At 40.3% G+C, this 27,423-nt stretch overlaps 1 protein-coding gene across 1 annotated transcript in view; it reads left to right on the plus strand.

The window, feature by feature from the left end:
* Nucleotides 1–27,423, plus strand: part of TTC27 (tetratricopeptide repeat domain 27) — a 401,980-nt gene that overhangs the window by 303,799 nt on the left and 70,758 nt on the right. The window contains exons 9-12 of the mRNA XM_075594976.1: nucleotides 2,682–2,777; nucleotides 9,711–9,833; nucleotides 10,711–10,938; nucleotides 15,432–15,530. Of these exons, the coding sequence (XP_075451091.1) occupies nucleotides 2,682–2,777; nucleotides 9,711–9,833; nucleotides 10,711–10,938; nucleotides 15,432–15,530 (546 nt within the window). The remainder of the gene's footprint in view (nucleotides 1–2,681; nucleotides 2,778–9,710; nucleotides 9,834–10,710; nucleotides 10,939–15,431; nucleotides 15,531–27,423) is intronic.

Genomic DNA, 27,423 nt, shown 5'->3' on the forward strand with positions numbered 1-27,423 from the left:
AAGTAAATATGCTGCATTTGAATCATTACTTTAACAAGTGCACATTTTCCTCTTTGAATAAGACAATTAAAGTTCGATAATACATTACCTTTCAGAGTCGGCTCGTGATGACTTTTTAATTGCCTTTGTGTGGTGTGTTACGAGCATATGGTATCACTCAGAGGTTTTTCATAAGGAGGGAAAAAATGTGGCAAAGGCAGGCAGCTTTCTTTTAATTAATGTCAGATTTCTGTGAAGCAAAGCCAGACAATCTGAGAGCTATTCTGACCACTCTGTGTTATTTAGCAGTCTGCTTATAGCTCAATTTGTCCTGACTGTCTCAATTTCAGGGGCTTTCAGTTTGATAAAGAGCTGATGTCATAAGTGTTTTCCTCTTGTTGCCAGACTAAAAACATAACTTATTGGAGGAATGAAGGTTTTCCAAAAATGTACATTTTAGGTTTTACTTGCAACTCACAGAAAACATGAACTGAATACCACAAAGCTCAGCATATCAGGAGGCGTACAGGATTCACATAGTTTGCTGTAATAGATCTATATGGTCCAAACCAATGCAACCCATATTCCCTTAGCGGTGCTAAAATATTAGGTACCTTCTGGCACTGAAAGAATACCTTATGGAACAGGGCTGTACACCGTTTTCCAGCACTGGAAGGTGTTTTGTGGTGCGAATAAATATAGGTCAGTGTTTTTTGGGGTACTAAGATGAATTCTAGTAGATTGGGTTTGCGCTAATAATCTCCAGCCATCAGTGGAGATAAGAGGACATACTTGCACACTCCCGGTTTAATATACAAACAGATGTCTTAGTTCCTGACTTATTCATACTAGTTCATGTACACAATGTTATTCTCTACTGAATGCACCTGCTCATTCCAGTGATATGACCAATAAATGATGTTAATGATGCAATAATAGCTTACTTTGTTTAAATACTTTTTAGTATTGTATTTTGCCACCAAGGCAGCCATTAATAGCAACATCACTGGAATGTATGTGCTCCACCTGAGTATACCATTCACTTTGCCATGAGAAGTTTCATGTGCCATTTTTTGTAATGCACAAAGGACAAAATATGTTCTCCTAGACTGGCAGTTATTCTGTGGACCTGCCAAGCTGGCAAAGTACTCTTGGAGTGTTTGTGAGAATAGCTAGCCGCCTAAGATAGTATAATTATACAGTATATGTGGTTTGCCCAATTTTTTGACCAAATTAATTGTTGGTAAGTTCTCAGATCGACTGAAGGGCGTCATATTTTTTAAACCTGATTAACAAGCTGCGTATATTTGACACTGCTGTAGAATTTATGCGGTAAGCATAAACACAATGTATAGATCCAATGAGTTTACATTTAAACAGCAATGTTGTGTTTCTTCATTGCATAGAGATCTCTGAATCTCACCATACAAACAAAATGTCACTACATACTTGAAGTAATTATTTTGGCTTGCACTTCTAGTGTTGGATAGATGGAAGTGTAGACACACAACTGAAATCAAACTGTCCTCTGTACGGATGTTTCAGCATACGTATTCCAACCCGTAGATACTCTTTGCTATAGAAATGATGATACAATATCCCACAACCTTTGTACAATTAGAATGTTGTTATCCTCATCCTTAAGTAATCCATGTCACACTTTTTGTTCAGCAGCAGTTTGTGCCTTATTGCTGAATGCTTAACGCCTGCCTGCAACACACTACCGAGGAATTCACGAAATGGTCTCTATGCTTTATTTGATCAATGAATTCATTAAAAATGTGAGGAGTGTACCTCCTAACAGTGTTTTTGTTTTTCATTTCTGGAATGTCCGTGTTTTCCTTGGCTGTGAGTAGCTTGGCATTTCAAAGATCATTACTATCTTGCTTCCCGTTGTAATTTTGGTTCTAGGCTTTTAAATTGTGACTTACTAGGAATGGATATAGCTCCAGATTATTATTATTATTTATTTTTTTTCAAATACACATTTGTGTGGAAATAACTTTGGTAGTATCTTTTTCGTCCTTTCAAGAATGATTCATTTGTTTTATTTTTATGCTGTGACAACCCCGAATATCTGCTAGTAAATTTGGTTGCCAATTGACTACTTTTGTATTTCCTTTAATAAAACTACAGTATAAGGAATGAAACTTGTGTGATAAGGCACCGATTTTATGATTTCTGATAACGGGAAAGCAAAAAGGTATATTATGTTACGACTACTTGAAATTTCTGTACTAAAATAGAAGGGTACACTTTTAAGGGTACAAAACACAGATTGTAGAGAGACTCAAAGACAGAGAGTTTGTGGCTGTCTGCATACCACAGCCAAGTCTGGAAGTCATAGCTTCCTAGTGTAATCTTTACGTGGTCGAGAGGTTCTTTGTGGTGCAATGCAGGTTCACTGCTTGTGGTATAAAGCATTCACAAAGTGTTCTAAAAGATGTATTTAATTCATTCTTTTGCATGACTTACCAGACTGCCGTTTCCGAGTTTCCTTTACTAAATTTTACCCCCAGCATAAATAATGTCGTAAATGTATTTTCATATGCTTCAGTACCAAGTCTTTTTTAGCTGATACCTTTTTAAAAATTATTTATTCATTGAGCAGTTCTGTTAAGAAAAACCGCACCCAGCTTTAAATCTGATGATTATTTATACTTTTTTCTATAACTTATTTTTTTTTCTAATTGTGTTGTTAGGCCCTAGCAGACCAATTTGAGGACAAGAATCCACCTGCCATTGAACGTCTGAAAATTTTCTACTGCTCACAAATGCCTCCAATTTGGGACATCCAGGTAGGTGAAATGCTGGTTGCTACCTGACGTTGTCTGTCTTTTTCTTGTTTGTTTGGATCATGTAATGTACAGTACTAGCTGTGTTATTCTATCTTATGATGATATACGTCCTAGCCCTAATATAAAATATCTGACCATTACCATGATATAGATATAAAAATATGGTGTGTGTGTGTGTGTGTGTGTGTGTGTACAGTGGAGGTTTTTTTGACACTTTTTTTTTACCCGCCATAACTTAAATAATGTGTGGTGGATGCCTGTCCAAAGATTCAAATTGCAGAGCCAGCATAACCAGCCTCACACTGATAAGACCCAAAAGGTCGAAACAGCTGTCTGTGGGTAGGTTTTCTGGCTATGCATCTTAACCCAGGCTGTGCTGAAAAGCTGTGCAATGCAGCTAGCATAAGCTTATAGGGATCCATGTCAAAATGAATTTGAAGCAAAAGGTGGCACTGTGTGCTCATTTGCATGTCATTTCCCAGAATACCTTGCTGGGAAGCACTATGCTGGGTGCGATAATGGTGAAAGGCAGGGTTGCAGACCTGTCTGAGACATTCAAATGAGCACACAGTAATATTTCCATTTGATATATATATACACACACACACACACACACTTGTGTGAAAAAGAAAGTACACCCTCTTTGAATTCTATGGTTTTACATATCAGGACATAATAACAATCATCTGTTCCTTAGCAGGTCTTAAAATTAGGTAAATACAACCTCAGATGAACAACAACACATGACATATTACACCGTGTCATGATTTATTTAACAAAAATAAAGCCAAAATGTAGAAGCCATGTGTGAAAAACTAAGTATACCTTATGATTCAATAGCTTTTAGAACCACCTTTAGCATCAATAACTTGAAGTAATCGTTTTCTGTATGACTTTATCAGTCTTTCACATCGTTGTGGAGGAATTTTGGCCCACTTTTCTTTACAACGTTACTTCAGTTCATTGAGGTTTGTGGGCATTTGTTTATGCACAGCTCTCTTAAGATCCAGCCACAGCATATCAATCGGGTTGAGGTCTGGACTTTGACTGGGCCATTGCAACACCTTGATTTTTTTCTTTTTCAGCCACTCTGTTGTAGATTTGCTGGTGTGCTTGGGATCATTGTCCTGTTCCAGGACCCAGTTTCGGCCAAGCTTTAGCTCTCGAACAGATGGCCTCACATTTGACTCTAGAATACTTATGTATACAGAGGAGTTCATGGTCAACTCAATGACTGCAAGGTTCCCAGGTCCTGTGGCTGCAAAACAAGCCCAAATCATCACCCCTCCACCACCGTGCTTGACAGTTGGTATGATGTGTTTGTGCTGATATGCTGTGTTTGGTTTTCGCCAAACATGGTGCTGTGCATTATGGCCAAACATCTCCACTTTGGTCTCGTCTGTCCAAAGGACATTGTTCTAGAAGTCTTGTGGTTTGTTCAGATGCAACTTTGCAAACCTAAGCCCTGCTGCATTGTTCTTTTTAGAGAGTAGAGGCTTTCTCCTGGCAACCCTTCCAAACAAACCATACTTGTTCTGTCTTTTTCTAATTGTACTGTCATGAACTTTAACATTTAACATGCTAACAGACGCCTATAGAGTCTGAGATGTAACTCGGGGTTTTTTGCAATTTCTCTGAGTATTGCACGGTCTGACCTTGAGATGAATTTGCTGGCATACACGAGAGAAAAGAAGCCTAGTAGGTGAGCACTCAATCACAGCTAAAGTGTTGTGGTAATATTAAAAATATTCTTTATTATCATTAATGAATATAAAATAAAGGGGTTTAAAATTAGATCAAACAGCATAGACTGTGACTGTGATCAAAATTACGTTGCTGTACCAGCTATGTTGATTATACATATGGGAGATTATATGACAAGTAATCAAAATCTCATACTGTAAATTTACAGCCTAATGTGAGAGAGTAAGGGGCCAGTAATTGAACCGCGGTATATTAACTGCCTCAGTAGCCAGTAGTATCAATTGATGTAACTTATATGTAGCTCAGTAGCTATGAGCTACAATAGAGGAATGAGACTGCTACAATTGTATGTTGAATGCAGATACACCTCAAAGTATAGAAAGATACAAAACCGGCAAAGTATGCAGTGTCCATATGATTTTGTGCACTGCCGAGCAGAGAGTGTCTCCCTCCGTGGGAGCACACAGCCGTTATACCGACAGCAGGGATAAGGATACAATCACTGCTGCGGAAAGGTAAGTATGCGGAGGCAGTAATTACATAAGAGGGTATAATAAGTCATGTGTAAAAAATCAAGGAGGCAATTAGTGTCTACAGGAGAATGATGTCCTTGTATATAGGTAGGTTATATCCCTGTATATGGCAGCAAACATCGTAGCCCAAAGTAAGTGAGTGGCTGTGCCGTTAATTAACCAAATATTGCAGCCAAACACCCGACAGTTCCCAGCTGATACTAGAAGCGGATCCACGGCTGATATATGATCCCGTGAGTAGATCCGTGTGTGCACTATACAGCAAGGAGTGTACAGAGGGAATAGATGATATATGCATATGTGGTATGAAAGGATCACCAGGTACAATGTTAATCGGGCACATCCAGAACCAACAGGGTAAATTAACCTAATTGAGGCAGAAACACTATCTCTTGTATGCACTGTCCCCTACATCAGCACTGATCATAATATATCTATGCTGATGTGCTCGAGGGCATGCCTAAATAATGACAGCAGAATAAAAAGAGGTCCCTTATATGGAGAGGTCCTGTGAAGCTGAATTGCTCATACAGGATCGTTGTATGGTTTACAAAGCAGGGACTCCGCAACTTAGAATCAATATCAGTAAATGTTGCGGTCACAGTGATGGTGTCCCAGTGTGTGGGGGAGTATGGCCAACACGTGCGTTTCACGTAGGCCATACTCCCCCACATATTGATTCTAAGTTGCGGAGTCCCTGCTTTGTAAACCATACAATGATCCTGTATGAGCAATTCAGCTTCACAGGACCTCTCCATATAAGGGACCACTTTTTATTCTGCTGTCATTATTTAGGCATGCCCTCGAGCACATCAGCATTGATATATTATGATCAGTGCTGATGTAGGGGACAGTGCATACAAGAGATAGTGTTTCTGCCTCAATTAGGTTAATTTACCCTGTTGGTTCTGGATGTGCCCGATTAACATTGTACCTGGTGATCCTTTCATACCACATATGCATATATCATCTATTCCCTCTGTACACTCCTTGCTGTATAGTGCACACACGGATCTACTCACGGGATCATATATCAGCCGTGGATCCACTTCTAGTATCAGCTGGGAACTGTCGGGTGTTTGGCTGCAATATTTGGTTAATTAACGGCACAGCCACTCACTTACTTTGGGCTACGATGTTTGCTGCCTTATACAGGGATATAACCTACCTATATACAAGGACATCATTCTCCTGTAGACACTAATTGCCTCCTTGATTTTTTACATATGACGTATTATACCCTCTTATGTAATTACTGCCTCCGCATACTTACCTTTCCGCAGCAGTGATTGTATCCTTATCCCTGCTGTCGGTATAACGGCTGTGTGCTCCCACGGAGGGAGACACTCTCTGCTCGGCAGTGCACAAAATCATATGGACACTGCATACTTTGCCGGTTTTGTATCTTTCTATACTTTGAGGTGTATCTGCATTCAACATACAATTGTAGCAGTCTCATTCCTCTATTGTAGCTCATAGCTACTGAGCTACATATAAGTTACATCAATTGATACTACTGGCTACTGAGGCAGTTAATATACCGCGGTTCAATTACTGGCCCCTTACTCTCTCACATTAGGCTGTAAATTTACAGTATGAGATTTTGATTACTTGTCATATAATCTCCCATATGTATAATCAACATAGCTGGTACAGCAACGTAATTTTGATCACAGTCACAGTCTATGCTGTTTGATCTAATTTTAAACCCCTTTATTTTATATTCATTGATGATAATAAAGAATATTTTTAATATTACCACAACACTTTAGCTGTGATTGAGTGCTCACCTACTAGGTTTCTTTTCTCTCGTGTATGCAAATTTACCCTACCTAGTGAGCACCTCACACTGACTTCTCAGCTGTGCGGGGGCTACCCTCCTTTGTGTGTAGATGAATTTGCTGGGACGTCCTCTCCTGGAAGATTGGCAACTGTCTTGAAGGTTTTCCACTTTTGAATAATCTTTCTCACTGTAGAATGATGGACTTTAAATTGTTGGAAATGGCTTTATAACCATTCCCAGATTGATGGGCAGCAACAATTGCTTCTCTAAGATCATTGCTGATGTCTTTCCTCATTGGCATTGTGTTAACACACACCTGAATGCTCCAGACCAGCAAACTGCTAAAACTTCGGCTTTTATAGAGGTGGTCACATTTGTTGATGATCAATTAATCAAGGGCATTTGATTAGCAACGCCTGTCTGCTACTTTGCATCTTAATTCCTATGGAAGCGGTAAGGGTGTACTTAGTTAGCAGTAAAGGTGTACTCCATTTTGGCTTTATTTTTGTTAAATAAATCATGACACGGTGTAATATGACATGTGTTGTTGTTCATCTGAGGTTGTATTTACCTAATTTTAAGACCTGCTAAGGAACAGATGATTGTTATTATGTCCTGATATGTAAAACCATAAAATTCAAAGAGGGTGTACTTTCTTTTTCACACAACTGTGTATATATATATATAGTTTTATATATATAACTATATATATATATATATAGTTATATATATATATATAGTTATAATGGGTAAAAAAAGTGACAAAAACTCCCTACAGTAAAGCATATAGCAAATGGAAATATTACTGTATGCTCATTTGCATGTCTTAGAGGTCTGTAACCCTGCCTTTCACCATTATCACCCAGCACACAGCGCTTCCACTGCAGCAAGGGATTCTGGGAAATGACATACAAATGAGCACACCTTTTGCTTCAAAACCATTTAACATGGTCCCCTATGAGCTTAAGCTTGCTGCATTTCACAGCTGTGAGCACAGCCAGGGTTAAGATATATAACCAGTAAACCCACCCACAGACAGTCGTTTCGACCTTAATGTGTCTCCTCACTGTGAGATTTGTTACACTGGCTTTGCAAAATGAAGTTGGGATTGGTTTCATCATACTTAGATAAGTTACCGTGGGTTAAAAAAAGTGACACAAACCTTCCACTATATTTATATACATGCGCGCGCACACCCACACACAAACAAACCATATTGCTCCAACATACAATCATTACTATTATTTTTGATATATCAAATAGTTCATATGATAAACTGAAATTTGAGGTAATTCACTTCCTATAGAATCTCCCCTTGTATATGATGTCACTGAGTGTTAAGGAGCAGGATGTGACCTCTCTCCACGCCGCCTTCTGGTTGGTCCTCTGCCAAGACTTTCAAGACCTAAATTATGTAATAGCATAGCCCAAAGGTAGAGGATTATGTTGGTAGGGAGAGCATGGTACTGTATATGTGTCCTTCGGAAAGGAAAACATACTTATTTTAGACAAGAAACCCAACACAAACATTTTTGTTTTAAAGAGGATTAGAGCTGCCTCAAGCAATCAAGATCATTTTTTTACAATTGGTTAGAAACATTCTATTTTTCAGGTAGGTCAAACTGCCTCTTTAAATACATAGAGACATCAGTAAACATGTTGCATTTATACTTCCACCATAACAACTTGTTCCCCTTAGGTGCTGGGAAGCCACACACAAATAAGTCCGCTTCACAAAATCAAGGGTTGTTAATTGAACAGAGGCTTATATACCCACAGAATAAAAACATTTTGTATTCTCTCTTACCATCTTCTGCTGCACTCCTAATCATTTTCATACATTAATGACTCGCCTTGGATAGCCATGCTCTCCTTATTATGAGGTTAAAATGCCAAATGTGTTCTGAAATGTTTCATGTATTGCCCTTTTTATTGAATTCAATTTCCGTTAGTTTAGAAAAAATATCATAAATAAAAATGGCTCCAAAACCACACTATGGGACATTAAAGGTATACTTTTATACATTGGTATTGATGATAAAATATATATTTTATGGTTTTTTTTTTTTGTTTGTTTATAAGATAATAGACTGCAGCTCTAAATGCTATGCTATGCTTCTTATGCCTTTCACTTATAATATTGCAGTGTGTTCCAAACAAATGTTTCAGGCCTCCTTTATGCTGAAAAGTGATTAAAGACGCAAAACGTGAAAAATCCTATGGGTTTTTTTGTTTTTGTTTTTTTTATCAGTTCTGTAGTGTTAGATAATATGGTCTGCATTCTTTTTAAACTCCTAATGTCATTTTAATGATTTTTTTCAAATGTACTGATCATTGTGTGGTTACAACAGCAACCCTTTAGAAAGACATCCACTTCCTCTTTTGAAACCGGCTCTAACGCACACCTTTTTTTAGCTCTTCCCTTTGACAACAAAGTATCACAAACAGATCTGTTGCTGTTTTCCAAACAGCAGACCAACTGTTGCTCTGAAATCTGTAACAATAATGTGTTGCACTTAGTAATGTAATGTTACATATAAGCTGCAGCAGTTCACAGACTGCAGAACAAAATTGTAAGGCGGACATTTTGTTAGGCACACAATCAGGATTTTTACAGATTTATAAAAGGAGCACCAAACGTTTGCCAGCGTAGGTAAGAATGTAAAATTATACATTGTCACGTGCTTTGCATATACAAATAAGAAAAAAGAAGGGGAATGTATTATTGCTGTTTTAACATGGTGCTCCAAGACCAGAATGAAACATTTGGAAGGTTAACTTGCAACATACTGTATACAGCAGGAAGACTACTGAAGATAATCTGAATTTACTGTTTGTTGCTGATTGATGGTTGAAAAGATTGTGTTTCTCTTGCATCTCCTTTTAAATGTGACTTATTTGTTGTGCTTAAAGCGCCAACTTGCAAGCTTGCTATTTGACCTGGGGTGCACCAGCTCAGCTCTGCAGATCTTTCAGAAACTAGAAATGTGGGAAGATGTTGTCATCTGTTACGAGCGATCAGGACAGCATGGAAAGGTAAGGAAACCACCAGCTGTATGGAAGTAACTTTACCACCGTTTAGCGTTCTATCTATAATTATGCTATTATGAGGTGCCGAAGTCTACACCACCAAATATGTTATAAAAATATAACCGTTTTTAGCATAGTCTTCTAACAATTGTGGACAGATCTGCTTCATCTTGTTACTATTCCGCTAAAGGGAGAGTAATTGGGACTGCTTCTAGAAAAATATATTCTCCATCTTATTCAGGGGAACTCTAGTCATTCTTCCCCATAGACAGACTGTAAGTATAACTCCATTTAGACATATCTGAGAATTTAAGTATCACAGACTGCAGCCTTCATAACATTCAATATATGTGTTGTAATCTGAGGCAAGTTGAATTACTGGACCAATCATATGTTGCTATAGCAGTATAACCTGGCTAGACAAAGCATGTAAGAACAAATGTGTCTGATGACCACAGCCGCTCGCTGCTCGCGTGGCAGTAACCATTTTGGATCTTTGATGTCATCCTTCATACTGAATCGGTAAGAGGCTACAATACTCTATACTGTCCTGAGATTCTGAGTTCGATTTTGGGAATATCCCAACCCTGTTCTCCTTCTCATTACTGTTGTGAAAAGAAGGGGTGGGGAGGATAGTAAGAGATTTCAACTAATTGTGATACACAGGCTGCAGCCATGCTTATATTACTACTATAAATATTTGATATCATTTTATTAAGCTTTTTAAATATTTATGAACATTTTTTATTTAACAAATTGGATACCAAGCTTTATAAAACTACCTCATCATCCAGAGATTCGATGTTTGATCTGTGTTGGCAAATTAACTGTATTACACAAGTATATATCACCATTTTTGTAACGCCTACTGAAATTCCATTAGGCTGAAGAAATTCTAAGGCAAGAGCTAGAGAAAGAGGAGACACCGCGTCTGTATTGCCTGCTAGGGGACGTGCTACGAGAACACCAGTACTATGACAGAGCCTGGGAGCTGTCCAAGCATCGCAGTGCTCGTGCCCAGCGCTCCAAGGGCCTTCTCCACCTCCTCAACAGGGAGTTCCAGCAATGTGTAGAATGCTTTGAGAAGTCTGTAAAGATCAACCCCTTGCAGGTGAGAAAACTGAGTCAGACTGTGTGTGTGTGTGTGTGTGTGTGTGTGTGTGTGTGTGTGTGTGTGTGTGTGTGTGTGTGTGTGTGTGTGTGTGTGTCACGTGTGCCCATTTGCATGTCATTTCCCAAAATCCCTTGCTGCAGTGGAAGCACTGTATTCTAGATGATATAAATACTAAGTGTAAATCAAAAAGATTGATTCATCTAGTCTGCGATTAGTGGATCTGCTACTCACCTCCTTTTGTTAGATGTTGCTTAACAACAGAGGGGTATTTAAACTCCTGCATTGAGATATCCCAGAAAGCCTTTTAAAAAGTCACCTGTTTGTGACGGAACGCGTCAGGGTGACACTAAGTCATCACGCATGAGTCTGGTGGGGTCTGATCAGATTCGGAGCGTTCGGCAAGACCACAAGGATTTCTAGCAGGCAGCCTGTAGCAGGACTCGGGCTGCATCGCGCTACCTCTGGATCAAGTGCCCATCTGATTGGTTGTCTCAGCTCATGCTGTGAGCTTACCAACTGAGGACAGTGATTCCGGAGCAGATATGCTGCCAGTGATATTTTACTCACAAACGCTGTTTTAATTACTTACTGTTGTAAGCGTGCCAGTTTGTCCCCCCCCCCCTTTTTTTCCCCCTCCATTCATTTAAATGTACATTTTTACGCTATGGGTCGTGCGCTCTCTGTTCTGAGATATATATATATATATGTGTGTATGTATATATATATATATGTATGTATATTTACCTCTTTCCCCAGATTCTTTAAGCTTTGTTACAGCGTAACCCACCCATACAGGTTTGGGAGCGGTCTTAATAAGTCACCATATTCAACTCTCGTAAAGGCTCTTAGAATATTTATTTCCATCATACTGTAGTTCTAGCGGATTTTTCAACTTCTATTTTAATGCTAAACACTAATTTCGGCTTTTTTTCCCCTTCCATTTAGATAATATAATTTGATAAACGTAATGTCATATTTTTATTGAATGAGGATACTGATAGAATTTTGTAGGCCAATTCCTGGAAGTCATAATTGCTTAGCTTTGCTATGCCCATCTCACTTACAGGAATCCAGGACACCTTATCATGTAAAAGCTAGTTTTCACTTCTTTTATTAAAGTACAGGTCGCCAATTACTTTGGTAAATTGGGTCTCATATCCTTGGCAACATAACTAATAGTTGCCCATTGGGTTTTAAAGCTGCAGATCAACCAATATCCTATATGTTTTTTTTTTTTTGTTAATAAATCCGTTCTGTACTATGAGAAAATACTTTCTTTTTTCTTTAAACAACTCTGTATGACATTTTTAATGTAACAAGCATTTTTGGTTTCTGTAGCAACCATTAACAAAGTCACAGATACTGAGTTAATACTCTTCTTCAGTCATTTTGTGAACCCATCAACCGAATCTTCGGCTAATTACTTATTGTGTGAATTGTATTCATACACATATTAAAGGGGAAAAATAAATAAAGCGGCAGCTTGGCCTGCTGGTTTAAGGTGCCATTTTGTTTTGCTGATGCAGTCTTGCATCATGCTTTTTTTTTAATGATTTTCGTGGCAATTCAGATAGCTATAAATGAATATATTCCCACTGTAAGATTAAATGCTTTCTATAATTTCAAAACAAATTAAACGGCAAACTGAAATAATAAATGTGTGGTGGGTTTCTCCCCATTTATTGAGATATTATAGCATTAAATGAAGTGTTAATCATTGACACACCACTCTTTATTGAAGCCCAGCACGGTATCTATAAACTCAATTTTAACAGATTTAGTTGCTGCATTGCTTAAAACTGCATAGCACTTTATTTTACCAATATACTGTACATTGTCATGTGTTGACTATGACCGATACAAATCTAGTCTGCTGGTATTCCAGTGCATCTCCCTTCATGCCGACTATCAAATGTTTGATTATGGTTTATTGCCTTTTATTGTCTTTTCACTTCTGTTTGCTTTAACAAATCCCCACTGCACAAAGCCTACTTTGGGAGCAGAGAGGTAAACATGGGAGGCTTCAGGGTGACAGACCAGGTGCTTTCCTGCAGCATTTCTAATGGTCTTTGTTTTAGGGTTTGGCCAAGTTTAGTGTGTTGTGATAGAGCATTGAAATCCAGTAGGGTGGGGGCTCTTAACCCCAGTCCTCAAGACCCCCCAATAGGTCCATTTTTAAGGATATCCCTGCTTAAGGTGGCTCAATCAGTGGCTCAGTTACAGACTGAGTCACTGAGTGAGCCACCTGTGCTGGAGCAGGGTTATGCTGACAACCTGACCTGTTGGGGCAGGTCTTGGGGACTGGGGTGGAGCACCCCTGAAGTCGGGTGTGCAAAATGCATATTTCTAGTTGCTGAGCTCAGACAGTGGAGATGCGCACAACTGTCCTAAATGCATTCGCAACATTGTAAGCGTTTTTTTCCCCAGATTGGATTTTCTGCTTAATGTTTTGACGAGCCTCAAAAGGCTAATAATGTCACTAAACGAGTAAGCTTTCTGTTATATGTCACCAGACAGTGAGTGGAACATTGTGTTGTGCCCAGTGACGTATTTCAAAATTTGCCGCCCTAAGGCACTTGCCTGTGTCTGCCGCCTCTTGGTGCCACCCTCCTGCTCCTTTGGAATCCCCGCGTCAAATGTAATGTTGCGTGGCAGCGTGTTGCCATAGAAATGCGACGTCGTTTCACGTCGTGCCGTCACATTGCCATGGCCAGTTAATGAGTATACTCAGAAGAGCAGTAAACGTTAGTACCCCCTTTTTTTTTTTTTTTAAGATGGTTTACAAGATGGTTTACAAGCAAGGTTTTTACATCTTGTTTTCAAGCCCTCGGATGGTACATTTAGATGAAGTTCCAACAATGCATACAATAGGTACCCACACATAAATTGAAGCCCAAAATGTTTGTATTGAGGTCCTGCACTTTAATATCTACACTATCCCAATACATTTTGTGTATATTGAACCCCCCAATATCACTGATTTGCATCCTTGGAGGCTACATCTATACTTCACTTTGTATTTGAAGGCTTCTGGTCATGTACGTATGTATGCATGTACTTGTGCCTTGAATAATTGAACTTGTCCTAATAATGCATGGTTGGAAGTGCAACCTAGAAATGTATATACAGTAGCTGGAAGTGGCACTGTATTCTTTGACAAATCGTTACAGAACGATCTTGCTTAATCCAGCACTTAGAGCGTGGGATCAATCATTGTTTAACTTGCTGCCACAAATCTTGAGAGCTTCTCATCTAGGAGACCATTATCCAAGTGTGAGCATGACCCCTAGAGTGTCTTTTCTGGGAACTTCCCCTTTTTCTCACATGCATTGTACCTCTCTTCTCAGCAAGACATCTTCTGTGAGTGGCACGTAGCTGTGACCTCTTGGAAGTGTCAGCAGCCCCCACCTTATGACAGTGAATTGCAGCTTTGTTCTCAATGTTGGCAGTTGCAGGGATTCAAAAGCCTCTTGACTTCTCGTCTCTTACTCAGTCCCACTTTACCCACAGTGACTTTTTTTTAAATCAGACAGGTTGGTATTTCAATGCATTTTAACCCTACGGCCCACATGCCTTGGTGATGGCAACTGTCACCAGTCTTAAATTATTTTTTATAAAGCATCCACGATCCACTGAGCTTCAGGGAACCCCATGATTCACAAGATATTTTTTATGGGCTGGTTATCTCCCGATGATGTTACAACTTTGTATTAGATGCGGAAGTGATCGAGAAGCGTGGGTGGAGGGGTCTCCCACCCTCCCCCCCCCCCCTTCTAGGCCAAGATTAAAAACTGGTGCCTGGAGACACAGGAAGGTTTTGATTTCCTCTAGCTTGTTCCATTCTCCTAATTGTGCTCTGACAGGGACTGAATGTTCTATGAGGAGATAGAACACTTCATTGATATTCACCTCCCCATGCAGAAAGCCACAACTTTTTTTCATTTGACAGCAACGGCTTTTTTAGTTACCACAGTTTCTTAACCAGATAAATATTATTTTAAGCATGTTTGAACTATATGCCCTTCCAGCTATGATGGTATTAGAAAAATTAAGGACACTTTTGTATTTAACTTACTTGTCTTAGAACTCCAGCACTGATGCCATTAAGATCTGGGCACCACTCTATTTGATTTTTAGATAAATACCTGGATGGATTTCAGAAGTTAATTGAGCTTGAATCATACAGGGTTTATTACTTAACTAGAAGTTGTGTTTTGATAATCAAATAAGAACTGACATGTTTTCTTCAACATATCTGTAGTCATAACAATACTCCAGTTTTAATTGGAAAGGTAAAATGTTAAAAATGGGCTCTAACTTTAGGAACTAATAAAAAAACATCATTTATTTTCTTAAGTGCCCCTTTAGCATTTAATGTGTTTGCCCTCTGCACTTCAGTGGTATATCTGTAAGGATTTCCTGCAGTGCAATTTACTGTTCTGCTTTGCATAAATATGTATTTCTTTCTTCTTTTTTTTTTTGCTTTTCAGCTTGGAGTGTGGTTTTCATTGGGCTGTGCCTATATTACCTTGCAAGGATACGAAGGAGCTGCAAAAGCCTTTCAGCGCTGTGTCTCCTTGGAGCCTGATGTAGGTACACAATTAGTCCTTAAGCGTTCTCGCTCTCTTCCTGCAAGTGATACCTGCTGTAATGTGATAATTGTATGAAATCGATAATGTGCTCACAAGGTGCTACCTTCCTTTGTTTTATTTTGAGTGTCAACCGTGAGCTTGCGTTAGAGGCAATCCAGCAGTTTTTAAAATAAATAAAACATTTTGTTTTACTATACTGTACTTACTTTGATTACCTGTATTGAAAACTAATTACATAAGCTGCCGATCGATTGGTTCTCCCGTGATCGATCAGCAAAATCCTGCATCCCGTGGTTTCACTAAATAGCTGCCTTTCAGTTTCAAATTAATCCTTCAGTTAGTGTATCTCAGCAGCTACAATGTATCCTTATATTAAGTAACATCTATTGTTACAGTTTGCAGCTCAAACTGCTGGGAATATTGTAAATAAATTATCACAAACAGGAAAGTGTTGCAACTATCTTGCCCTGCTGGGGAGGTGGCTAAACCCTGCTATGGAAATTAAAGGATGCTCAGTATATTAAAACGCATTAAAAATGGCATTAAGGGTTGAATAATAAAATATAAAAATAAAAGGTAGTAAGTATTATGTAATACTACAGAACTGATTTATGGTAAAAAAATAAATAAATAAACATGTTGAACACTGCTTGAATTGCTCCTTTACAATACAGTACCGTGAAATAGCAAATGATAACATAACAGACAGATGTAAACAGTGAATTGTAACATAAATTCGATTGTCTACAATTGAACCTCTTAATATTTGAAAGCAAGAATATATGTTTCAGAACAATTTGGGTTATGAGCACAGAAATTACATGAAAATATTTGAATGAGCAGTATTGATACTCTTCACTTATTTAAAGGGGCAGTCCAGTCCTGTGTAGGACAACAGTGAACTTAGTTTAATAGGTTAAATGTAGATTTTACAAGTACTCGGTATCCGACGGTCCGCTTTCCATCGATCGCCTTATCCGACGCCGCATAATGCAGTCCGCTGGGCGCATTATCCGACGTCGGAACCGCTTTTCACCACCACGGATTAACATGGACCCGCAATCCAGCGGTCCGTTATCCTATGGCGGTTTGCAGGACGCATTCCATCCAATAAGCGAGGACCAACTGTATACTGTGAGTATTTTTAAATATTTATTTTTTACTTGTAACTTTACTATGGTTAACAAGAAAAGCTATGGAGACTTTTTACAATCTTTATAAAGTGTCTTTTGGTGATATTCAGTTTACCAGTCCTCAAAACCCTCGGGTATATTATTAGTTTGTCTTTTGCATAGAAGTAATTTGGGTAATTATTGGTCAAACAGATAAACAGTACGTAGCTGATATGCTTGAATCTTGGGTCCCAGAAGAAAAGTGATACTTAATTTTATTGTGTGGAAAATGAATATGTTATACAGGTACCTTTAAGGTGATTTGAATGTTTCTAAGGAAGCCACATACACTAAGTTGGTTTAAAATTGTATATATATATTTTTTATTTTATTTTATTGTATATTTTTATTATTGTATTGGTTGGGTTTCTTGTTTCTCATTTTCTTGTGCTGTTGCATTTGTGTGGTATAGAGGATTGTATATGGTGTGTTTAGAATACCCATATGTGTGCTCACATGCTTTGGTGCACTATTAGAGGTGACTAATTAGTAGAGTGGGTTTATATATTTTAAATTTTTGTCACGTGGTGCTACTTTGTTTATATATATATATATATATATATATATATATATATTTTATATATATATATATATATATATATATATATATATATATATATAAAAGATACGAATTAGGAAAAGCCCACCATAGGTAAGTATTTAAAACAATGTATTCAATAATGCACATAGCATCTATAACTTACAATCCAGTAAGTGTCAGTGAGCTCTTGGTGGATCCAAGTGGAGTCCGGGGGTCCGTAGATCAAATTCTGCAAGGTCCAGAAGCTGGATGTCACGATGATCGTAATTTGACTGTATAACCCCTGTTCTTTAATGTAACCATGTATTTTTTATAACTGTGTGAAAAACTAAGTACACCCTTACTGGTTTCATAGGAATTAAGTTGCTAAGTAGCAGACAGGTGCTGCTAATCAAATGCCCTTGATTAATTGATCATGAGCAAGTGTGACCACCTCTATAAAAGCCAAAGTTTTAGCAGTTTGCTGGTCTGGAGCATTCAGGTGTGTGTTAACACAATGCCAAGGAGGAAAGACATCAGCAATGATCTTAGAGAAGCAATTGTTGCTGCCCATCAGTCTGGGAAGGGTTTAAGGCCATTTCCAAACAATTTAAAGTCCATCATTTTACAGTGAGAAAGATTATTCAAAAGTGGAAAACATTCAAGACAATTGCCAATCTTCCCAGGAGTGGACGTCCCAGCAAATTGACCCCAAGGTCAGACGTGCAATGCTCAAAGAAATTGCAAAAAAAAAACAAGAGTTACATCTCAGACTCTACAGGCCTCAGTTAGCATGTTAAAGTTCATGACATTACAATTAGAAAAAGACAGAACAAGTATAGTTTGTTTGGAAGGGTTGCCAGGAGAAAGCCTCTTCTCTCTAAAAAGAACATGGCAGCACGTCTTAGGTTTGCAAAGTTGCATCTGAACAAACCACAAGACTTCTGGAACAATGTCCTTTGGACAGACGAGACCAAAGTGGAGATGTTTGGCCATAATGCACAGCACCACGTTTGGCGAAAACCAAACATAGCATATCAGCACAAACACATCATACCAACTGACAAGCACGGTGGTGGAGGGGTGATTATTTGGGCTTGTTTTGCAGCCACAGAACCTGGAAACCTTGCAGTCATTGAGTCAACCATGAACTCCTCTGTATACCAAAGCATTCTAGAGTCAAATGTGAGACCATCTGTCCGACAGCTAAAGCTTGGCCGAAATTGGGTCATGCATCAAAACAATGATCCCAAGCACACCAGCAAATCTACAACAGAATGGCTGAAAAAGAAAAGAATCAAGGTGTTGCAATGGACCAGTCAAATTCCAGACCTCAACCCAATTGAAATGCTGTGTCAGGACCTTAAGAGAGCTGTGCATAAACAAATGCCCACAAACCTCAATGAACTGAAGTAACGTTGTAAAGAAGAGTGGGCCAAAATTTTTCCATAACGATGTGAGAGGCTGATAAAGTCATACAGAAAACGATTACTTCAAGTTATTGCAGCTAAAGGTGGTTCTACAAGCTATTGAATCATAAGGTATACTTAGTTTTTCACACATGGCTTCTCCATTTTGGCTTTATTTTTGTTAAATAAATCATGACAGTGTAATATGTCATGTGTTGTTGTTCATCTGAGGTTGTATTTACCTCATTTTTAGACCTGCTAAGGAACCGATTACTTGTTATTATGTCCTGATATGTAAAACAATAGAATTCAAAGAGGGTGTACTTCCTTTTTCACACAGCTGTATATAGAGTATTATCTACAGCAGCGGTGCGCAAACTGGGGGGCGCCAAATTATTTAGGGGGGGGCGCAGGCTGTGCAGCGAAACCTGGGGGCAGGTAGAGCAGTGCGCGGGCAGCCAAGCAGCTCCAAGCTCCTGCTGCCGTTTCCCTATCCTTGCAGCGGGGGTGGGGCTTCTCTCTGCACACAGACACAAGCCCTCCTTCTCTTCCTGTCTGTTTACTCGCTCCAGTGTTCAGCAGCGTGGGGGACCGGAGCATGCAGTACAGTAGTTGTACTTTCACCTGGGGAGTGGGAAGTGTGTTTTGATATGAGTTGTGTGTTGTGTCTGTGTTGGTTGTGATATGAGTGTGTTGTGATATGTGTGTGGTGTATGTGTGTGTGTGTGTGTGTGTGTGCGTGTGGTGTGGTGTGGTGTATGTTGTGATTTTGTGTGATTGTGTCTGTGTTGTGATATGTGTGTGGTGTGTCTGTGTTGGTTGTGATTGAGTGTGTGTTGTGATTGAGTGTGTGTGTGTTTTGTGTGTTGGTTGTGAGTGTGTGTGTGTTGTGATTGAGTGTGTGTTGTGTGTGTTGTGTGTGTTGTGATGTATGAGGTGTGTGTGTTGTGATTGAGTGTGTGTGTGTTGTCTGTGTTGGTTGTGATTGTTTGTGTGTGTTGTGATTGAGTGTGTTGTGATTGAGTATGTGTGCTGTGTCTGTGTTGTGATTGTGTGTGTATGGGTGTTGTGATTGACTGCAGCGGTGCACAAACTGGGGGGCATACGCTCTCCCAAGCTCGGCGATTGGGGAGACAAACAAAATTGACTTTGGAGCTCAAACACACACAGAAATAGCCCCGATCCATCCACACCCCCCCCCCCCCACTCATGCTTGCAAAATGATGCAGACACCCTGTGCTCATGCTTGGAGAGTTGGTGATGTCACCGCTCTCAGCGGCAGCGTGGACGCAGCCTAATTTTGCAAGCGCGAGCTGTTGAAATAAGTACTTAGACATATTTGTATTTACATTGTATACCGTTTAATAAAGGTTCAGGCAGGGGGGTGCCCGAGAAATTTCATGGATGAAAAGGGGGGCTCGGCATAAAAAGTTTGCTCACTCCTGATCTACAGAATCATTGAAACCCAAGGGATATTTGGCCTTCAATTTAAAAATCCAGAATTGTTCCCTATGTAGAAGTTGTATATTTCTGTAGCCACACCTGACATTGTTCGTATTTGACTATGCCAGGAAATGAGGCAAGCAGATCACAATTGTGTACCTGGAAGAAATGTTCAGAAAAATAAATAAGAAGGTTTCCTTTGTTTAAAAAATGTTTTTTTATTTTAATATTCCTAAAATTGTTGGTCTTTCCCACATATTGCTATCCATAATCACATTGGATCAAATATACAATACGTTTTGTGTTGCAATTAATAAACATATCTATTTGAAAAGAGTGTCCAGTAACAGATGACTTAAACTTATTGGAAGGCCGCATGAATCCACAAGCTTACTGTACATCCTGTACATTTATAACAGGGCTGCACAACATACGGCCCGCGGGCTGCATGCGGCCCGCCTGGCCTTTCTGTGCGGCCCGCAATGAATCCGACAAATTAAATTAATTAATTCAATAAATTAAAAAAAAAAAAAGTTTAAAAAAATGGCGCCGATTCCCTGCGGTCCCGGCGCGCATGCTCCGCAACTCTCAGCTCCTCTGCGGGCCCGCTCCCCTCCACCCCCTGCTCCCAACGTGGGGCAGAAGGGGAAGCAACACGCAGCTCCTCTGCGGGCCCGCTCCCCCCTCCCTCCTCCCCCCCCCTGCTCCCAACGTGGGGCGGAAGGGGAAGCAACACGCAGCTCCTCTGCGGCCCGCTCCCCCCTCCCTGCTCTCCCCCCCCTGCTCCCAACGTGGGGCGGAAGGGGAAGTAATAATTAAATAATTAAGCTCCTCCAGCGGCCTGCTTCTCACCGCTTCCCTCCGCGGCCAGCTTCTCGCGTCCCCCACGAGCTCACCTCCCGGGCCCTCTTCCCTCCCTCCCCCCAGCCCGCGCCCACCTCCCGTCCCGGGCAGCTGCTGCAGGGATATCGGGGGCAGGAGGAGCAAGCGTCCGGCGGCAACCTGCACCCACCCGGTCAAGGTAAGTCACTGTCACTGTTAGTCACTGTCACCCACCCAGTCACTGTCACCCACCCAGCCAGTCACTGTCACCCACCCACCCAGTCACTGTCACCCACTCAGTCACTGTCACCCACCCAGTCACTGTCTCCCACCCAGTCACTTGTCACCCTGTCACCCACCCAGTCACTGTCACCCACCCAGTCACTGTCACCCACCCAGTCACTGTCACCCACCCAGTCACTGTCACCCACCCAGTCACTGTCACCCACCCAGTCACTGTCTCCCACCCACCCAGTCACTGTCTCCCACCCAGTCACTGTCACCCACCCAGTCACTGTCTCCCACCCACCCTGTCACTGTCTCCCACCCACCCAGTCACTGTCTCCCACCCAGTCACTGTCACCCACCCACCCAGTCACTGTCACCCACCCACCAACCCAGTCACTGTCACCCACCCAGTCACTGTCACCCACCCACCCAGTCACTGTGTCCCACCCAGTCACTGTCACCCACCCACCCAGTCACTGTCACCCATCCACCCAGTCACTGTCACCCATCCACCCAGTCACTGTCACCCACCCACCAAGTCACTGTCTCCCACCCACCCAGTCACTGTCTCCCACCCACCCTGTCACTGTCTCCCACCCAGTCACTGTCACCCACCCACCCAGTCACTGTCACCCACCCACCCAGTCACTGTCACCCAGTCACTGTCACCCACCCACCCAGTCACTGTGTCCCACCCACCCAGTCACTGTCTCCCACCCACCCACCCAGTCACTGTCTCCCACCCACCCACCCAGTCACTGTCAAGTCACTGTCTCCCACCCACCCAGTCACTGTCTCCAACCCACCCAGTCACTGTCACCCACCCACCCAGTCACTGTCTCCCACCCAGTCACTGTCACCCACCCACCCAGTCACTGTCACCCACCCAGTCACTGTCACCCACCCACCCACCCAGTCACTGTCACCCACCCACTGTCACCCACCCAAGGGGGGAGAGTGATGTGAGGTGCAAGGGGGGGAGAGTGATGTGAGGTGCAAGGGGGGGGAGAGTGATGTGAGGTGCAAGGGGGGGAGAGTGATGTGAGGTGCAAGGGGGGGAGAGTGATGTGAGGTGCAAGGGGGGGAGAGTGATGTGAGGTGCAAGGGGGGAGAGTGATGTGAGGTGCAAGGGGGGGAGAGGGATGTGAGGTGCAAGGGGGGGAGAGGGATGTGAGGTGCAAGGGGGGGGAGAGGGATGTGAGGTGCAAGGGGGGAGAGGGATGTGAGGTGCAAGGGGGGAGAGGGATGTGAGGTGCAAGGGGGGAGAGGGATGTGAGGTGCAGGGGGGGAGAGGGATGTGAGCTGCAGGGGGGGTGAGGGATGTGAGCTGCAGGGGGAGAGGGATGTGAGCTGCAGGGGGGGTGGGATGTGTGTGGTGTGCAGGGGGGTATTGTGTGTTTGATGTGGAGGGGGGTATTGTGTGGGTGAGGGGGAGAGATGGGGGTATGAGAGATAGATGGGGAGTCTCGCAAAGGTTGATAGTGTTGGGTTCTGGGGGAGATATGAGGATGATGATGATGATTTTACCCGTGCGGCCCAATTTTTTTTTCCTTGGAGCCGTTCGGCCCTTCGCACTTTACGAGTTGTTCAGGCCTGATTTATAATATAACTTAGGCCTAGGCAACTGTGCTGATACACGTACATTTTTTTTAAATCTTTGGTGAGACTTGGTGCCAATACATTCCTAAGGTTACTTACCTTGCTAAAGGCCACTTTCGGTCTTGACAGTAGAATATTCCACAAAATGGGACCTAACTCAAGAACATTCCAATTCTTAGACATAATATTTATTGTACTACAATGTGCTTTCTTGTACAGTACTTAGGTATAAAAAGGGGGGCATCAGATCTCCTTTGATCAGAACTCTCCTTTGCAGTTTTCTGCGTATCAATAGAACTCTCCTCTTCCTTTCTATTCTTTATTTTTACTCTACTCTATTGTAACTTGTTTTTTATTATACTGTATGATTTTTTCGTTTTTATTTTCTTTGTAATTAAGAAGGGAAACATATTTGTTTCGTTTTGGCTCTCTCCAAATCATGCTACACATCCTCTTAATCATACTACTTCTGCATGAATCGATCTCTCAGAAATGTGCCTCCTCTAGAAATGGAGAATCCTCTGAACAATTCCTTTTGAGCCTTAAAAATTGGCTATGAGGAATATTATTAATTCACTTAGTGTCACGATTGCTTGTTGGATCAAAGTTTGAATTAACACGAACTCCGTAGAAAAAAAGTGCTTGTGCATATTGACGCATCTTTAATGTAGATATCCAAATCCAAAAAGTATGCTTTATCTTTATATGTGTCCTATGTGAACTTTACATTTGATTTAATCCATCTACAAAGGATATCATCTTCATCTCCTCCCCAAATCATCGATGTATCTTCTACACAACATAAGTTATACAGGAGATGCATCAGGAGGCTAAACAAAACTGGCCTCCCAATGCTCCATATACAGTACAAATTGGCAAATAATTATTCTGAAGGGTGAGGAAGAAGCTGTCCAAAATAAACCCTTTTCTAAGATACAGGTAATGAATTCTCTAGACTCTAGAAAATACAGCAGCAGGTCTCCAAGTTCTCACAACTTTATATTGTCTTTGCCCGAGATTCTGGGAAAGTTATCAAAAATATTCTTGCTCTAGAGTCTAGAGTAAGACTATAATCTGTTTCTAAACCACCACCCCCCCACCACCACCACCTCATGTGACGGATACTCATATAAAGAGAAGCCAAATCAATAGTCGCTAATCTTTATGATGTTTTCCAACCAACATCTGCCAAGATCTGGAAAACATGAGTGGTGTCTTTCAAACAAGACAGTAATTTAAACACTAATGGTTGTTAATGGAAATCTGTAAAATTATAGATTACAGGTAAAAGCCTTAATCCCAAAAATGATTAATCTTTCCATGGGCTTGTTAAAACTCTTAGGAATTTTTGGGATATCATACATAAAAGGAATCGAAAGTTCTGAGAGACATATGAACGTAAATTCCTACTCATTAGGTATTCCATTCTTTTTTTTGCTGGTGTTAGCTAATCCTTTTATTTATAAAACATTTAGTAGCATCACTGTTGACGAGATTATGACACTGTGTCTGACAAGAGGTGGCGTGCTTCCACATAATCATGTACATTTTGAATGACAAACCCGACGCCCTTGTCAGCCATACGGATTATTTTAAATTGGACTTTAAATCCCCAATAGCGTTTTTCTACTGAGGATTGAAATTCTGATTGAAGGGACATTTATAAGTACAGAGCCGTAGAAAATCTTCCTCGACTTAACTTCCCAAACATTTTCATAAAATGTCCCTTTGATTGATAGGGATATAAGATAGAGGGTAGATTGAGCTCTAAATGATGTATATCAACTTCATTTTTCTCCAATAAATCCACCAGACCCCAAGTCGCCTGTCTTTCTAAGTAAAAGTACAAATTGCGTAGGTGGATCTAAACAATCTTTAATGTTTTGACGATCATCTTTGTTAAAGTGTCGTCACAAAGTAAGTTTCATTAAGAGTTTCTGAAGGCCTATATACAGTTTGAAATCATTAGGAGAAGAAGAGGGACAAAATGTCAAACCCTTTTTTAGTACAAAAAAGAGGATTAGGAAGGATGAGCCCCCCAAAAAATGACGTGTGCTGCAGAGTATACAATCCAGAAATATACAGTCCATGTACTTAATGCAAACAGCTCCGGACAATGAGTCAAGATGGTAATGTGAGCATGTGGTACAAGCAAAGTCAAACTGACTTAACCCCTAATAGATGGAATAGCCTAGCGTTAGAAGGAGGGCTGACCAGAGGTGGTCTCTCAACCTGCTGCGGACCCCTATACATGTAAATCCTGCATATGTGGCTAATTCACGCTGGGTAGCTTGATGAAGAAATAAGAAAATCATTTACGCCAACTTGTTACACCGTCCGGATAGGCGTGCTCCAGGCTGTTAGAATGAGTAGCTCTAACGCGTTTCACCCCTGTGGGGCTTTGTCAAAGAGAGTACCATTACTCAACATACATTGCCTTACGTAGAGACCCGAACCGGACATGATATCACACCACTCTCCGTATGGTACAATCGCCACTGATGAATCAGGGGCGGTCAAATAATCGATCATATAGACAAAACAAATAAACATAAACACAAATTACAGAAATTGTAAGAGATGTTAATACATTATATTAGTATGTTGTTAAGAATAAATGAATAAACATCTCAAAGGGTCACAGACCTTGTGTAATAATTATTTCTGTAATAGTTACACACAATGTTATTCGGAGGCTAGTAATAGGCAATGAACAACTCAAGCTCTAAGGAAATTGAGAATATAAGAAACGCCTCAAGTTAATAAAACTAAATTCATCAGGTCAAAGTGATCTATAACTTAAAGAATTATGTACCCAAGAGTATATTCAAAGTTATTAGAAACAAATGTTCAGAGGTAAATGTCTCAATCGATTTAGCAACAGTTCCGAAGGAACCATTGCAACAGAAACTGTAGCCAAGAAAACAGCAACAATCAACAGTGGTAAAGTTGTATCACTAGGGGTGTGTATAAAACTATATCAAGAAGCTGCAGTTCAGGCTTTTTTTTTTTTTTTTTAAATGTATAGTTTTTTTTTTTACTTCAATAGTTTCATGTGGGCAATCTCTACTTACCTAAAGAACTGCATAGCTGCTGGTCAATTCGTTCTCCGTCTATTGATCGGTAAAGTTTGGCGACATCTTTAAATATGGGGAATGTATTCCTCTGTTTCTGTCACTCAGTGGCAGCTCATGAATATTCATGAGCACTCCTACACTGACATGTGCAAGAGGGAGGGCAGGGCTCACAAAGGGGTGTGCCAGGGCTTGTGACAGGACATGAAGGGGCAGTGCCTTAGTAAATGGTTGTTAAAATAGAATACAAGAAAATTGGTCTTTCAAAGTTGTTTTTTTAAAAACAGAAAATACTAAATGTATTTTTTCTTACTACAGAACTGATTTATTAAAAAAAAACACACATGCAGGATATTGCCTGAACTGCAGCTTTAAAGAAAGTGTTTTATCTCCCAATCAACATTCATGCCATTGGGGATCAGACTATCTATCCATTGTAAAAATCCAGAACATTTCTTTTTGATTTAAAATACTCTGGCGGTCCCACCGTCTGATTTGGGGAGGAACATATTCAATTCCACTGAATGTGAGTAGATTTAATTCACCCATTGAACATTCAGTGAAATGTCTCGCAACTGGAAATCTTAGGTCTTTGTTTTTTATAGACCTAATATGTTCCATTATACGTATTTTTAATGGACGTATAGTTCTCGCGATATAGTTCTTTCCACACCCACACATTAACATATAAATGACATAGTGGGTTTTACATGTAATTAAACTTTTCAATTTAATTTTATCCCTATTTTTCTTCGTATGTATAGTTTTTATAGATTTTGCATAGGTGCACAGTTTGCAAAATCCACATTTATAGAAGCCCAGAGGTGGTACAAAACCTTTAGTTTTAACCAAAGGTGAACTAAATAAACTGGGTGACATGTAATTCGATAAAGTTCTAGCTTTTCTAAATACAAATTTAGGTAAATTTTGAATAGATGATTTTAGTTTGGTATCAAGGCTTAGAATGTTCCAATGTTTAGAAATAATGGTGCGAATTGCATTAGCCTGTCGGCTATGTTGTGTAATAAAACATAATGGTGCATTCTGGTTACCATCTCTAGTTTTATTTTGCATACGTAAAAGATCCTTACATGGAGTATGGAATGAATGTTCAAAAGCCATCTGTATATCCATCTTTTAGTACACTCATATGAAGATTAGATAAATGAAATATACCATTGTAGGGTCTCAGAATCTGGATATTCCTTTTTGAAGGGGGACTTCCTCCTCTTTTTCTTCCCTCTTCTAAATAATTTTTCTTTCTTCTTACTGGGCTCCCTTGATTGTAAGAGGGTGGATGCTCTATTCTCCACGGTGTTATCACTTTCCTTGGAAACTGGCTTTCCTGAAAAAGGATCTCTTCCTCTCATTCTCTCAGTAAATCGAGACTCGTTGTAATATCCCCAGTATTTGAAATCTGTTTTTTTATAGGGCATTTCCTCTTTTGGGAAACAGGTCCCAAAACTATTTCCCATATTATTCCTATTTCTAACAGGTCTTCCTCTATTTTTCGGATGTATATTCCTCTAAACGTATATCTCTTCCAAGATTTATTTTGTTCACATACTGTATGTTTTATGATATTGGGGTCGATCATGATTTTCCTGAAACCCCTTTAAAGTA

This window comes from Ascaphus truei, chromosome 4 (genome assembly GCF_040206685.1).
Source record: "Ascaphus truei isolate aAscTru1 chromosome 4, aAscTru1.hap1, whole genome shotgun sequence".
Lineage (NCBI taxonomy): Eukaryota > Metazoa > Chordata > Amphibia > Anura > Ascaphidae > Ascaphus > Ascaphus truei.